At 38.7% G+C, this 17,537-nt stretch overlaps 2 protein-coding genes across 2 annotated transcripts in view; one reads left to right on the plus strand and one right to left on the minus strand.

Moving 5' to 3' along the window:
- The window catches only part of LOC306988746 (putative nuclease HARBI1), a gene marked incomplete at its 3' end in the record, with an annotated part of 421,992 nt that overhangs the window by 18,033 nt on the left and 386,422 nt on the right, over positions 1 to 17,537 (plus strand). The gene's annotated exons all lie outside the window — the stretch shown is intronic.
- LOC306988789 (zinc finger BED domain-containing protein 5-like) lies at positions 11,099 to 12,652 on the minus strand (the record flags this gene model as incomplete). Its single annotated transcript, XM_079593938.1, has 1 exon — positions 11,099 to 12,652. The coding sequence occupies one exon, from the start codon at positions 12,650 to 12,652 to the stop codon at positions 11,099 to 11,101; it is 1,554 nt and encodes a 517-aa protein (XP_079450064.1).

Genomic DNA, 17,537 nt, shown 5'->3' on the forward strand with positions numbered 1-17,537 from the left:
CAACAAGGTCATGAATAATGTCCTCATTCACACCTGAGAAGAGAAAGACCCGCTAATGCTGCATACTAATGAGCATTTCACTGAGGCCCTGTCCACACGGAGACGCGTTTAGCTGTATACGGACAAATTTTGTGTCGTATTGGCGTTTCGTCCAGACGGATCCGGCGTTTTGAGAGACTGAAACCGCTATTTTTTGAAACCGGGTCCCAAAGTGGATAAATCTTAAAACGACACGCTTGCGTTTTCGTGTATACAGCCAATCCGTATATTTTGTGAAACGATGATGTCATCACCCCACGTGTCGGCTAGTCACGTAACAGCAACAACAACTGCCGACTACATGCTTGTATAATATAATATAATGCTGCAGAAGCTAATGAGCCTCTTTTATTAGGCTACTTTATTTATTATTTACTTAAATGTATTTTTATTGTATTTCTTTATATTTTTCTTATGCTATGGTGCTGGTCTGTATTGTCTGATTAAGACATTTTGTATTTTGTAGGGATGGGCATTTCAAACAAATATAATATTCGACGATCACTGGGAATTATTTGATTATTATTGGGCTGTTCAAAAAACGCACATGCTCGCCGGCACAACGGCGCTCGCTCAAATTCCACTCCGACATTACATTTCTCAGTAAGCCTGTTGTAGCCATTAAAGAAAATGTATTTAGTTTCATATTTATGTTTAAATAATATGTTATTTTTTTAATTTCATCTATGTTGATTTATGAAAGTGAACAGCATGAGTAATCATAAGATGCGCAATATATCGGGAGACATCATTTTGACCACATTAAGTTTTGTTTTATATAAAGCTGGTTTGTATAAAGCCTTTCTTTAAAGTGAATTTCGTTTTGTATAAATTGTATCTTAATTTTAATCAAAGTTTCATCAACCAATTGCCTGGATTTAATAAATAAGAAGCAATTATAGCTGACAATATAATCATGACATGGACGCGCCGGCGCAATATAACTTGCATTGCTCGTGAACTGGAACTCGTCTCATATAAATGAACCGAAACTCAGAAATATATAGAATGCTTGAAATGTCTACTTTTAAACTATTAAAATGTCTCCTTGCTATATTTGACTCATTCATTACTTTTGCCGGTTCTTTGTGGCAAGCTTTATGAGTCCGATAACTAATTGAATATCGTGATTCGTGACTCATCCCTATTTTGTACCAGGCCATTTATGGTTGTTTATATTGTTTAATAAAGTTCTTGGTAAAAAAGAAAAGAAGAAGCTACTGTGCCTAATATTATTGTATAGCCTACAGTGCGCAAGGTTTATGCGCATGCTAAAAAGTCTTCTTCTCCGTTTTTATTGTATCTCTATGGCAGAATTACAGCGCCACATACTGGTCTGGCATGTATGCTACATCGTTTTGAGTCGGTTTCAGTGGTTTCGTGTGTACGCAGATATTTCTTGAGACGACGCCGTGTTTACGGAAATCTTTTTTAGAACGAGCCAAAAAAAACATCGGATAGGGAAAGCTCTGGCTTCGTGTGGATGTGGCCTGAGTGTGTCACTGAGCCACAAGATAAAATGCAAAGACAACAAACACACACACACACACACACACATATATATATATACACACACACACACATACACACACATATATATACACACACATACATACATACATACATACATATATATATATATATATAACTACAGAATTGGTTCAGAGTTGGAAACATCTTGAAAAAAGTGTATTTTTCCACAAACTGTGTATGCTTGCAAATTGTATAATATCCAAGGTAAACATTTCTAGTAATTGTGCAGTTAATTCTCATTCGTATTTTCAGAAAGTTTTGGATGTAGGCTATCCTCTCCCCAAATTTGTCACTAATAAAACACAAAAATAATTTAAAGAGAAGGCTTATATTGATCTTTTAAGATTTTGTTTGCACCTTGTAAATTAGGTTTTGATGTGGCAGTAAAAACTTTATAATCTATCCAAAACGAAATGTTGTCTTTCATATTTAGTCTGTAACATATTGTCTTTTATAGGCTAATATATATATTAGCCTAGGGCATAAATGTTAATTTGAAGTTTAATATGTTGCTTATACAAAGACATTTTATTTCAACGTATTCAGTCGATTTTTACTCATCTCAGTAGGCAATATAGATAGTTTCATTCACACACAGACATGCGCGAGCTGTAGTAGCTAAACAACAACATGCGTCTGTGCCGTTCATTCATTCAAATACAGAAACGCGATTCACATTTAAACAGTCTTTTGCGGATTACAGACACCATTTCATATCGCGATTAGAACAAAGCACTTACTGATCATCTGCAGCTGGATCCGTTGTTAGGCTAATCCAGCACGTTTGAGGTAAAATGTCCAGGATTATCACGATATTATTATTCCTCACAGCGAGTGTGTTATCCAGCTGTTGTGGGCGTTGACTGGTTTGCATGTGTTGCTTCAGATCTGCGTTTGAATAGCAGCGCGCTCTCGATGGGCGTGTCACATTAGCAGAGTAATGAGATGCCAGAACGATAATGAGAACGGCGGATCTCTCGCTCTTTATATATAGATTACATAAACAGAGAATATTTATTTTAGTTTTTAATTAGATAATTTAAAACTACACACTTAAATGATTATAGAGATATATATCTCATGTCTGAGTGAATAGTATTCACTGAGTTTTGTTTGAGTTTAGAGACGTGCTTCAGAAAAAAAGTTCACGGAGACGGAGAGGCAAAAAGCACTCCCTGTTTACTTTCTTTATTTTACAAAAGCACAATGTTTTATTTCGATTGTAAGTGGAAACATAAAAAAGTAAACATTTAACAGCTTATTTTTTCATATTTCTTAAGGCTGTATGACCAAAACCGACGGAGTATTTTAGGTCTATTTTGCTGCTATGTAAAAAAAAAAACGAGCAAAACGCGCCCGTGCGTTTGCCGACCTCAGAGGGTTAATGAGCCTGACCTGTCATTTCATTGACAGTGACTTGGAAAGGAAACAAATTGTCCTCAATGTCAAAGCCATGCATGGCTCTCACACAGGTGAATATATCAGCGAGGTGTTCCTCAGTCTGCTGAGGCATTGGCACAGGGAGTCGTGCTTGTGCTTCGCGATGTTTTTTTTATCACAAGACTTTTGAACATTTTATCACGTAGCCTAGAATATTTGCTTCAAAACTATGTGAAAATCATCCTGCGTACTCATCCAGATAAAACAATATATTGATTTAAATTTTGAAGACTGTTTTGTGTAAGAAAGCTTTATGCGAGGAGGCGTGAACCATCATGAATATTGATGTTTTACACCGGAGAAAGACAAAGACCCTCCCATAAAAAGAGGAAAACTGAAACATAAGGGCTTCATCACGAGATGATAGAATGAAGAGCGCTAGCATACAGCACAACAAACCACGAGGTTAGCTATGTTAGCAATTTCTTTAGCTCTCAAACCAGCAAAGTTCTCGACACATCTCAATTAAATGTATGTGCACTCATCATAAAATACACGTACAAATTACCATGTGCACTAAAACTAAAGTTAAAACAGGTATATTTCATGTTTACATTACACTGATGCGAACACATACCTCTCTCAGTCAAGTGGAATGCAGACTGAGAAACGAACGCGAAAATTCGGTATATGACCACCGCTCTAGCCTCTATCCAATAGATGGCGCACTTACACAACAAATAACTCTCCCAATACCGAGTAGCTACCATGAAATAACGGAACAATACAACATTTTGGGGAAATAAACTCACATTTCCACAAAATAGAAAACGAAAGGTTCCAAAAATATTTGTCACTCTTTAACCTGTTACAATTGGATGCATCCCTTGAATGAACGCTGTAGTGCGCGTGATCAGCTTCAGCACGCGGCTCAAACAGCACTGCACGACTAATAATGACTATTGGCAGGACTGTCATATTACATAACATTATAAAGAGAACAATATTGTAATAAAACATTGTGCATTATTTGAGTTTAGTTGCCGTGTCGCGTTGCTCCAGGAAGAGCGCGACCACAACATGATCATTCTGAATGAATGGCACTTAGTTCAAGTTCACTTGTGCATTCGCATCATTTTGTGCAGAAATAATTTGTAATATTATGTTTATTTTGAATATATCTGATTAATCTCATATAGGATGCGTTTCTTTGAGTTAAATAACGCGCTAGCAAACTAAGTGCTCTAGTTTAACCTATTCATTCAGCGCGCGCAGCTCAAGCAGAAATGCACGACTAATAATAACGATGAATAATTTGGGACTGACGTATTACATAACATAAGAACACTATTGTATTAAATCGTTGTGAATGCATTGGGTTTAGTTGCCGTCTTCAGTGCGGTGTTCAGGGAGAGCACGTCCACACAGTCACACACTCTGCATCTGAGGCGGCGCTGGTGACGCGTTGTATTAGTAGTAGTAATTATATTTGATTATTAAATAATTAATTAAATTAAATGATCAATCACATTGAAACATCTTACAATCCTACTAGCCCTTTATTTAGATTAAAAACCATCCTCCTTCATTTGGTGAGGAAAATCGCATTTTGAGCAGGATTTGCCGACCCTGTCATGCTGTTGGCCATGCACTGCAGATATGCAGCATTAAGGCTAACGATTCATTGATCGTTAATTTAAAATGTGTGAAAATTGACATCCCTACTTGGGAGCATCAAAAGCTTGAAGCTTGTCGCAGGGATCAAGCAGGACTTGCAAGACCTCCATCGGCAGTTCCCTCAAATGAAAATCATCTTCTCTGCCATCACCCAGAGATGCCGAGGAGGTCTTCTCAACCAAAGAAAATTGACAAAGCCCGGCGCTTTGTTAACAGTGTGATGTCTTCCTTTGTTTGTACTCTTGGTGGAAAGATTGTACATCATCCTCAGATAAAGCATAGAGATTCATTTCACCCCTCTGGGAAATTATATGTTTTTAAAAAATATTGCCTGGTGTCTGAAAGACCAAATCCAGTAGGGTGATGCTGGATTTAGATTTCCCAGCAAGCTACTAGCGCTGGACCCGAATATTCAAATATTCGTTCGGTGGGTTGGTATTCGATTTGAAAAGTTGACATTCGAATATTCGTTGTTGTTTTTTCCGCTTAAATATGTTTTACACTATAAAATCTGGTGAAATATAATACTTAACATATTTTTTTATGTTTTGTGTGTTTTATATCACTAGTGCAGTTGTCCGCTCTCTGAGCATATAAGCCCTGCTCGTGTGAGGCGCGCCGCTTCCTGCTCGCGCTGTTCTGTAGTTTATTAAAAGTTTATTAATTCTGAACGTGTCGCGTCTCGCCTGTCTATCTATATTGCACCAAATTCAACACTGAAGTCGTTTGGATGAACGGTTCTCGAAATAATCAAAATGCAAACGGACAGACAGACATATAGAGATTCCTGCCTTTATTAGAGATAAGAATATGTTCAGCACCCTCTCCGAAGCTTTGATGTTCATTACTACCGAAGCTTCGAAGCTCAAAAAAATGGTATTCGGACCAGCCCTACAAACTACTGTATGTTCTTTAGTACAAAGCTTATCCAGGTCTCAAGCTGGTCAAGCAAAAAGAAAAAAAAAAGCAGATTTAGGTAGGCCGATTTTTACATTTGAGTCCTTGGTGATGTCATTATCTTCAAAATGAGCACTGCAAAGACAGCAGTAAGCAGAAAAAATACATATGTTTAAAGGGTATTTATGTAACACATTGAATAAAAAAAGAAAAAATATATATCTAATATATCTAAATTAAAAGCAATTGTATCTGAAAAAGGGACTGATAATAAAAAGTTGATTTCTTGGCAACTCGTGTGTATTTAAATTTATTTTAATGTTTATGATTTTATTGTTTATCAATACTGTTATCTCTACTCTTATGTTTATTAATGCTAAACGTAAATTCTCTAAGATAATTATTCACGTCGGCACTAAATTATGATACTAAAATAGGTGTGTGAACTCGCAAGTACGATGTCAAGCACTGTAATTTGCTCTGGCCCCCTTCCTGTTCGCAGGAGTGATGAGATAGTTAGTAGATTGTGTTCACTCAATGGCTGGCTGTCTGGGTGGTGTCCACGAAATAATATAGAATTCATAGACAATTGGAAAAGTTTTTGGGGCAGACCTGACCTGTTGAAAAGAGATGGTATTCATCCCCCCTGGGATGGTACTGCTCTTCTCTCTAGTAATTTGGCTCATAGTCTTAGAGCTCAAACATGACAATCTGGGCCTCAGGTCAGGAAGCAGACAGACTGGCTTAACCAACCGTCTGCTAGCGGCCTCACGTCACCAAGGTCAGATAAATCCCATCACATAGAGCCTCTTTCACCTAGATATCATCATATAGAGACTCTTTCACCTAGATATCATCATATAGAGACTGTGTCTGTTCCCCGAATTAGGAAATACAAAAAACGTTTAAACCCATCTAAGGTAAAAAAATGTATTGATGTTCAAAAAAAACCCCAGATATAATACAGATGAGCAAATGGTAAAGCTTGGGTTGCTGAATATTCGATCTCCTCAAAAGCGCTAATAGTTAAAGGGGGGGTACAATGGTGTTTCATGTATTCAGAGTTGTTTACAGTGTTAAAGAGATGGATTCTCATGCTAATAATGGCCAAAGTTTGAAAAGTTATTTTGAACGAATAACAGAGAATTTCTGTGCTGAAAATCATACTTCCGGGTTGCAACACGTTTCGGCTGTTTTTTTTCTATCGTAGATCTAATGACGTAGACCAGAGTGGAACTCCTTATATGAGCATTGCTCTCGGAAAAGCGCGTTTACGCACACGTCGACCAGAGGAGAGAAAGACCGCGCTCATCGACGCGCTACTACCGGAAATCATCATCATCAGCGCTAAATAGGAATGGTTGATGTCAAGAATGTCTCCAAAAAAGTGTGTTTTGGGATGTGAGGGAGGGAAGTTTACCTTGTTCAGCTTCCCAACGAACCCAGTGTTACTGGAACAGTGGATGCAGTTTGTATTTCCGGGACAGCAAAGGAGTTCGGCAAGTGCGGTTTTGTGTTCTGGTCATTTCAGTGACGAATGTTTTAAGGCCCAGGCCGTCGCTGGATTTGCAAACCGGTTGCAATTAAAACCTGGCGTGGTCCCAGTGATAAAACACCCCATTCATGTAAGTACAACGGTATCACGCGCTCCCGCTTGACTCTATAGCTCCGCCCACGCCCAAAATCAAGGACCTCGGCTTTTTCCGGATAGAATCGGAAAGCTGTATTTTTATTTTATAAATATGATGAAACTAAAGACTTTTTGGAGATATGAAGGACACACTATTACTCTATAGGTACTCAAGATTAACATGAGATTGACTGAAACTAAGTATTTTACCCCCCCTTTAATGATATGATTACAGATTATAACCTAGATGTGCTGTGTTTGACAGAAACCTGGCTAAAACCAAACGATTACATTGCTTTAAATGAGTCAACCCCACAATATTACGGTTATAAACATGAACCTCGTCTGAAACGCAAAGGAGGAGGTGTTGCTGTAATTTATAGTAATATTAAGAAGTCTAGTTTAAAATATAATATAATTATTTTGAAGTGTTGGTGCTTAAATCAGGTTGAGCCAAAACCCAACACTGAGTGCATATTAGACTTGGCTAATATAGTTCTGACCAATAACTTTTTTCGTTTTCAAGATGAGTTCTATATACAAAATAAAGGCACTGCCATGGGAAGTAAAATGGCTCCTAACTATGCCTGCTTATATATGGGTCTCTTTGAAAACCAATTTGTGCTGCATCAGAAAACTATTTTGCATGGGGATAGTTTCCATCCCAGGCCATTGGTCAAAAGTCTTTCAATCAGTCAGTTTAAGGGTACAATATGTAAGATTTTTGCATTAAAATATCCAAAAATCTCAAGGCCTGTGTTATATATATTGTTAAGTTGATTACTTACAATGTCCCAAATGTTTCTTACTATTTTTAAATCATGAGAAAATAGCAATTTTAACCGAGGAAGCGGGGCGTGTGAGCGGGGGTGAGCTGGGAGTAGCCAGTCAATGGCGTCATATCCGCGTTACCCTTGGTTTCTGCTCGTACTGCGTGGAGTCCTGGACAAATGCGGAAGTTGTAGTTGTAACGTCTATCAAGCAACAAACGTTAGCTTGTTTTGCGCAGTTGTTATGGAACACAATTATTCTTTACCGATTGCAGCGGGTTCTGTCGACAAAGACAAGTCCCATAAACGTACGGTTCAATTTTATATATTCCAAATGTAGCATTCGGTAATAGTTATGTTTATGTAAGTAAAGTATTATTGCTTTAGGCTTGTGTTTAGTTTATTGACATTGTTTATCACGTCTGGTGTGTATGGCCATGTAAATAAGTATAGCATGTGTTATACATAAAGATTAATCAGTCTTTTGGCCAATGATGTGGGTATGTTCGAATGTACTTTTACATCAATTGTTTAGAACACGTAAAACTGCGCAGCATTATCACAACAATGAATTCGACAAATCATATCATCAGGCCTACACTAACATCTATGATAACCAATTTAGTATTAAACCTTACTTTTCTTGCGGTTAATTCATTTTAATGAAATAAAAGCATGTCATTAAAAGCAACATTTATAAAAATAGAACTTTACCTCATCCATGAGCATGACTTTTCGATTCCCGTCTGACTGATTACATCCACGGTGGAGTTAAAAACAACAGTTCCCATCATTCCACGCTCCTTCACATCGTCATCAAGCTACGCTGTTGTTGTTGTTTGGAATGTAGCACCTCTAGCGGCAGAAAATCAAGCATATTGTACCTTTAACTGGGTGCGTAGAATATGCAGCGACAATACATCTTACTCAACGCAGGCTGCGGACTTGACAAAAAGATTCCTCAATAGAGGTTATAAACAAGATTGTGTTGATTCGGCCAAAAAACGTTTTGATCAGATAACACAAGATGAGTGTCTTTGATCAAATAAGCGCACAAAAAATTTAAAAAAGTCCTCTTTATGTTGCGTAAAATATTCCCCACTTGTGTCACAGTTTAGAATCTGTTTACAAACATTGCCACATTATTGATTCAGACCCTAAACTAATCAGAGTTTTGCCAGAAAAACCTAAGCTTATTTGTAAGCGTGCCCCTAAGACCATCTAGTTAAAAATTAACTAGACATAACTAGACGCAACTCACGACGTCTTTTCTTAGTATGCAAGACGGTAACTGTAGTTATACCATGGTCTGGGTGAATACTCGATTCTGATTGGCTGCAGGGTCTCCGTTAAAAAGTGATAGAGGACACCTAGTAAAGTAGTTCTGGTGAAACTGCCTGTTTACCATTCGAAATTAATAAATAAATGCGCTTCCTACAACAGCTGTGAGTAACCATAGCAACAGGCAGTCAAAGTATCCGTTAACAATTTGTTCTATCAAAACAAACATCTAACGTTAGTTAGATATTACATAGCCTACTAATACAACAATGAACGACTTCGTTATTTCTTTTAACATTTATGGAGAATATGACAACTTTGACGACTGGGATGCTGCTGAAGAAAGAAAAAATGTAAATAAAACGGAGAAACGACACAAAGAGATAACACCGGGATAATTGAATCAAATAGAAGACGAAAAAGATGAGATCAACACGGAAAAAAAATACGAAATGGGCAGTAAATACACTCACTTTATTGTTCAAAAAGAAATGGACTCCAGCTTTGAAAATGACACCGCTGCTGCTCTGAATGAGACGCTGCGGGAGTTTTACGCAGTTGTCCAGACAACCAAGGCAAGAGGAGAGTACAGCGTTTCAAGCCTAAGGAGCCTGAGAGCCGGTATCAACCGCCATATAAGGGAATTCAATATTATAACTGACACCAGATTCATGACCTGTAATGCTGTGTTTAAAGCAATAATTAAGCGTTACAGAAAAAGCGGTAAAGATACCAGCGTTCACCATCCACGTTTTTCTGAGTCTGATCTTGAAATCATAAAGAATTCACCTGTACTGTCTCCCGATACGCCCCTTGGCCTGGTCAAAAAAGTCTGGTTTGACATCCAGCTGTGTTTGGCTCGGCGTGGCAGGGAGGGCAACCGGGAGCTCTCCATGCAGTCTTTTAAAGTCCAGAGAGACGAGGATGGGGTTGAGTTTGTCACCCTGGCTTACAATCCGCACACCAAAAACCACAACGATCCGAATTACCCAGATAAGGAAAACTTCCGAGGTTTTATGTTTGCCAGACCCGGGGATCCGCTGTGTCCGGTAAAAAGTTTCACGTCCTATGTGTCCAAATGTCCATCTGACGCAAAAGCTTTCTACCACCATCCGAAGCGCACCGTGACATCCGCTTCCGAAGTGTGGTACAGCCGGGAGCCGATGGGTATCCACTACCTCGGGAACATGATGAAAAAGATCAGCGAAGATGTATTTACAATTTATGTCAATATAAATGTATTATTAGGCTTAGTAGACCTACTTTTATTATAATTATAACTATTATTATCATCATTGTATTATCATAGGTGGTGGGTCTTTCGAAGGTCTACACCAGTGTTTCTCAAACTTTTTCAGCCCAAGGACCACTTTATCTTCATATTTTTTTCTGAGGACCACCTACCAGAATCCCACTCTAACACGCCCCCCCAAAAAAAACTAAATAAGAAGGATAAGCTAAATTTAAGTTTAATATGCAACTGTTTCAAGTCAAAAACGAATTATTCAAACACAAATGCAATGATATGATCAGAAATTATTATATGAATTTTATTTCATTTGAAAAAGTAATTGTGAAATGAGTTGCAGCTTAATATGAACAACAAACTGCACAATATGTGAAAAAAACTGCAATTAACCGTACTGTAACAGCCTAGGTCCCACTTAATTTCATTCCAAAGAGCCATTAGTTTAAAACTGAGGTTGTGGGTATATGAAGTCTATTGTTGTAACTATGGTAACAATAAAATGCTGAATTTTTTTTTACCCTAAATGTCCAATCACTGAAATCACTGGGATTTTACACATGAAACAAAAACTAGTACATTACAAAACTAATAGATCTGTGGATTTTATATTTTGAGATTTCCATCTAAAACTTAACTTGAATATTAATGAGACGAGTGGTGCTGCTTATCACACATCAGTTTCTGAATGTCTGGCTCCAAAGAGGAGAGTTTCAGTCTCATACTAGGCTCCACGTTTAGTCTGTTGCGCTGTTTTGTTTTCAAACCAACCAGTGTGGAAAACCCAACTTCACAGTTGTATGTAGTTGGGAAGGGCATGAGCACTTTGAGGGCAGATTCTGCAAGCTTTGGATGTTCAGGAAGGAGCTGAGCCCAGAAGTCTGTTAAGGGCTGTTGTTTGAATGACATTTTGAGACCTCCATCTGATGCAATGTCCACAAGACTATTGCCTTCTTGTATTGAGAGCTTGGTACATTGCTCGATGATGTCGCCAAACGGATTTCTGATCCACTCAAAGTCCACATCTAGCTCTGGAAAGTATTTTCCCAGCTGCATGTGAAGGCCTTGTAGATGTTCCTTTATGGCTGTGACGGTGTCGTCACCCAGGGTCTCTTCAGTTTCGAGAAGAAAGTCCGCTAGAGTGGGGAAACAGTCAAATTCACGGCGATCAATACGTGCGCACCAGAGCTTTAATTTGGTGCGGGCCCCTTTAATTTTGTCCTGTACAGTGAAGACTGTGACCGCTTTTCCTTGCAGTGCTAAGTTGATTGTATTGAGCGTGCTGAAAATATCTGCAAGATAGGCTAGTTTTGAAAGCCACATAAAGTCATGAAGTCGATCATACAGTTCATCAGCTTGCTGCAGAAATAATTTTACTTCATCGCGCAGTTCAAAGAGACGAGACAGGACCTTGCCACGGGATAACCAGCGCACTTCAGTGTGGAACAGAAGTTTTGTGTGCTCACTCCCCATTTCTTCACACAGGACTTTAAAAAGACGCGAGTTGAGGGCCTTGCCTTTGATTGAGTTGACTATTTTAACTGCCTCTTCCAAAACAGTTTTAAGGCAACTTGGCATCTTTTTCACCGCGAGCTGTTCTCTGTGAATGCAGCAATGAGTTGACACAGCGGATGGAGCAACAGTACGCACACGCGTTACCAGGCCCTTGTATTTGGCTGTCATCGCAGTTGCACCATCAGTGCAAACTCCAACACAACATTTCCAGTCAATGTTATTATGCACAATGAAGGCATTTAGTGCATCAAAGATCGCTTCTCCTGTGGTGTTCGTTGGAAGGGATTTACAGAAGAGAAAATCCTCGTGGACTGAGCGTGCATGGATGTATCTCACAAAACACAGAAGATTGGCCTCGTTACCAATGTCTGTGGACTCGTCCAGCTGAAGAGAAAAGAAGGGACTCTGGTGTAATCGTGTGATCAGCTGCTCTTGGACATTTTCGGACATTGAAGTTATGCGTCGCTGGACAGTGTCATTGGACAGAGGTACTTTGTGCATGTCATCACTAGCTTTCTTCCCTAGCATTACGTTTGCCATAACTTCTGCAGCAGGCTTAATTAGAGTCTCTCCAATTGAATGGGGTTTTCCCGTTTTTGCAATGAGTAGAGACACTTTGTATGATGCCTCAGTAGCCTTTGCATTTTCACCGGGCATAAAAAACAGTGAGGTGTTTTTACTCATGTGTCGCTCAAGCTCATCACGTTTTCTCGCAAAAAAATGACACTGGTTTATCTGTACAATCTTTGTGCTTAGACTCAAAGTGACGCTTGAGTTTAGATGGTTTCATTGCTTCATTAGCCAATATTTCATAACACAAAACACAGTGAGGTCTAGGATCCTCAAGATCCCCAGTCCAGGAAAATCCAAAATGTATGTACTCATTGTGATATTTTCGCTTAACTTTCTCACATGGTGTGGTCTGCGGGAATGTGGTGGCCAGTGGCCGTGACTCGGTATCTTCGGTACCGGCTTCAGTGGGCCTTTGTGGTGCTGTAGTTTTGCTGCTTTCAGTGGACGTTTTATCTTTTCTTTTGACTCCTCTTTGGTTTAGCCACCGATCCATTTTTACGTTATTAAAACCCTTTCACACGTAAGTTTAAAATATTTTACAAATGTTTTTCAAGGCGACCGTTATTTACAATCTGTCACTTTATTGTTTCCATGGTGACGCGTCATTGTTTGTCACAGCGCAAGCACAACACAGCGCTGAATGAATAATGATCTGCTTTTATGTCATTTTTCCTTTTTTATTCAAAATATTCACACATTTATTAGCTGTAGTATGAAACACCGATATTCCGATTGTCAAATATGTGCATGTGGATGTGTTTTGTTGTATAAACACCTTTATAACGATCGCGTTAGTTGAGCTGTATGCGCGATGGGCGGCGCCATGTTAGTTTGTGCCACAGTTCAGAGATTTACAACACGTCAATTCCTCCACTTCTCCCGAAATACATGAACGTAAGTGGCTGGTGAACTGGGAGAAGAATAGGGTAAAATGTAAAGCTACTTACACAATGTGTATCTGATATGAATAAAACGTGTCGTCTTTTATAATATAAAGGATTATTATTGCCGCTTCCATAGACATCAGTGTGTATTTTATCATTGTTTTTTAGAACTGACGTGATTTTTAACAGTCTGAAACCTAAAATAACCATCATGTGGTTGAAAACATTGAATAGTTGTGATAGCGTTTTATGACAAGCACTGAGCGCGGCTGTCTCTGGCTCAGTGCCAGCCAACGCGCCAAAGCACATTTGAATGCAGTTGATCACGTGATGCACTGACCATTCTAATCACACTGGTGCATGCAAAAGGGTTACAGAATGGCAAAAACTGTTATCACAAGTGCATTAAAAATCTACTTAAATAAGTGACGATTTTATAAACGCTTGCCTAGTTTAGGGCATCTTTTCGCGGACCACTAGGGGGCGATGGCGGACCACACTTTAAGAATTACTGGTCTACACTAACCACAGCCTCCGAAGCACCGCTGTAGGTCGACTCTCCGTTGCTGGACTGGAGAGCCGTCAAATAATGTCGGTGACAGGCCATCGATGCGAGAGCAGTTACTTACTAGTTGCTTACCTGGGCTCCGTCAGTCCGTGAGAGACGAAGCTGGAGCAACGTACTGTCTGCATCAAGTGCCCATCATGGGCAGTACCCAGCTTTTGTAGATCCTCCTTCAAAGACCCCTATGTCTGACTGGCCAACTTTTTCAAATTGCACTATAAATGGAAACGTTGAAATTAATTGTAAATAAAAAAGCTGATTAATTTATTGCCCTCTATAATCGCTGGAGCGCAGAACTAATTGTTTTTTTTTGTTTGATTAATTGTTTTATGTGTAATAAAGAAATAACTATGCCTACCTTTGTGTTTCATGAAAAAAAAAATGCATTTTTGAACCTGAAGGGTTCTACAAGCTGAGCGGACTATAAATATCTCCGGTTGCTAAATAAACCGTCAGGCAAGTTATTATTTGTAAAAACTAGATTTAGCCTAATTAAAATATAAAGTTTTAAAAATGTTTTATTTTGCAAGTGACCATGGTATAAGCGGGTTAATGCCCTCCGAGGTGTCCATTGTCAGGTTTTAATCGACTTCGGCAGAGGCAATTGTCCTCCGTTGCGCGTCGGCCGGTTCACACCTCGCCGTCGTCCATTAAAACCTGACAATGGACACCTCGGAGGGCATTAACCCCTACTTATGCCCCGTGCTCGTACATGCATAAATGCAAAAATTTGAATCATCCACACACTGGCATGACATTATCCATACATATAGTACCACACGTGTTATTTATTTAATTCGCTGCCCATATGGCTTAGCATATGTGGGCAAAATCCAGAATCAGTGAGCACAGAAGTACCATTAGAACAGGGGAGGAACGCAGTGCTGTCGCCGCTCACTTTAAACTAGCCGGGCATAATGTCAGCGTCCTCAGATATATCGGGGTGGAGCGGGTCAACAAACCGTCTAGAGGAGGAGATCATGATAAAAGGCTTCACCAACGGGAAACTTTTTAGATTCACTATTTAAATACAATGTCTCCCCATGGTCTTAATGAAGAATTTTGTATAAAACCATTCTTATAAATGTTGTATTTATTTTTTGTAAGAAATTGTCTGTTTCTATGCTGACTACATTTCAGCAGGTTTTATGAATATGTGGGGTAATGTTCTCTAATTGTTTGGGGTTGGCTTGTATATATGGAACTGTTTCTTCCACTAATTGTTTTTCTTTTTACTTTTCTCTTCTTTTTTTCATCTTCTGTGGATAGCTATATTATTTACTCTTTTGGGGATATTGGAATTTAGAAGGCCCCCTTTTGAGATGTATAAGTTTGTAAAAAAAAATCTGTACGTAAGTGTTCTCTTAATTGAGTAATGAGTGGGGCTATTAGGCTTTTTTACACCTAATCAAACTAATTGAAATCACAGGGTGGGTCAGTTGATTGTATGGCCTATATATATATATCCCTTCATCTAATGTGTCCACCATTTGCCTGAAGAAGACCCAGCAGGCTCGAAACGTTGCCTTTGTATTAAATATGGGAGTTTAACCCCTTAAACCCAAAGATTCATAATCAAATTATTAAGCAACCACTGAATGGAACAACACAAAATAGTTATCATTTTAAAGCTTAGAATCTCTGCTTTTAAATGCATCTGATCACTTTGGTAAACTCTTAACGAGTGCCGGGTAATCCCTCTAAAAACGGAGTGTACCGCCAGCAGGCGCCACCTGGGTGCGAAAATAGAATATTCATATTTTTCAAAACTACTACCTTGATCGACTTAAAATAGGTGTCATTTGAAACCTTTGAGTCTGAAATTTACCCTGAATGTAGCCAATTTGTTTAACTCTCAAGTTGTGCTGAGTTATTTGCTGAAAATTAGAAAGAAAAAAAATGTCAGAATTTATTAGATACTTTTTTGTACTACATAGGCTACTGCAAAATGTAAAAAATAAATCATACAGCTCAGATATGCCTGTGGCATACGTCATTTGAAAGGTCTCTGAGTAGAACACAACAAGCATAATTGTTTTGGGACCCTCAAGAGACCCATATGTAAACCACATATGGATGCTGAATTTTAGACACATTTCTGCTCATAACTTCATGAAACATGCTCCGATTGTGGAAAATGACACCTCATTATTTACAGCAGATACGTATGATTAAGTGTCCAAACTCAACAGAATACATCACTCATAACTACAGATATTCCTCATGGAGTTCTAAAATGCACGTAGCCAAGCAAGGTAGCTTAGACTTGGCCTTTTTACTCGTATCTTCATGAAGTATACATCGATCATAAAAAATGACATAGATATTTACAGCAGGAGCTCACGATTAAAAAGAGCCCAAAATCAGCATAATCCATCCTTCAGATCAAAAGATATTTTTGGTTTTCGCTTATAACTTCATAAAGCATGCACAGATCGTAGAAAACCCAAAACTCTTTTGAAAGATTGAAAGATTTTAAATCTTTACAGCAGATTGTTAAGAATAAAAAGAGACCAAACTCACCATAATCCATCACTCAGATCTAAAGATATTCCTCATGGACTTCTAACACACGAAGTTGCAAAGGCAAAGCAATGAAGTAGCAATAGGGTCCGTGACCCTATATTCAGACGCCTATTTGTCACCGTAGTACGGTGATGCATTGCTGCCACATACATATTATTTTTTCCCCTCAATTATGTTGTAATAATGAGATCTTATGTCGTTAAAACTACATATTTTTTTGGCCTTATAAGGACATGTGTAATCATGTACAAAATATGCCTTTATCCACATAAAATTGATAGCCATTTTTATCATACATCTACGTTCAAAAAGCTGAAGAAATAGCAGCACCCAATGGACATTCATGTTAAAAGATCAAATTCTGGACACATCTTATTAATAGCAGATGGGCCCAGAATACGAACATTGCGTTTAATTGCACATTAGGCTAAGCGTACCTCCCATAGAAAACCCTTATAATAAAGAAAACGCTTAATGTGGCTTGGCTACTTCAGTGATAAAGATCTAATGCTGTACACACCTTATTAATAAACCATACTATCCTACAGAAACAGAGGTGAACAATCACGTGAACTACCCATTGAAACACACCCTGGTACACCTGCTGGACCAAGAAGTCCTCAACATGAGGACAATATGACTAAATTCTGCATTTCAAACCTGACATGTCAATTGAGTCAAATTGGGCTAGGCAGAGTGGTGCAATCGTGGAATGCACACAGGATCCCAGGTATGCTAAACTATGTAGGCTATGTACAGCACTTTGAAGCAGTTATTTTTTCAAACTCCAACCACATACAGCATAAATGGCATTGCTTTGTTAGTTATTTGTTTCCTTGTTCAAGGCCGTGGGATACCCAATGAACTCACAGCAGGTGGCTGTCCAGCTAAAATCTCGGAAGAGCTGCTGCCCAATGCCTCTATTGTGGCAAACATGTATGAACAAGATTTAGTCAGTTTTTGGAACTGACCCATTTTCATCTGAGGAGGATAGATGTCATGCAGAACAACACTTTGCAGA

Source organism: Phoxinus phoxinus (assembly GCF_949152265.1).
Source record: "Phoxinus phoxinus genome assembly, chromosome: 20".
Classification (NCBI taxonomy): domain Eukaryota; kingdom Metazoa; phylum Chordata; class Actinopteri; order Cypriniformes; family Leuciscidae; genus Phoxinus; species Phoxinus phoxinus.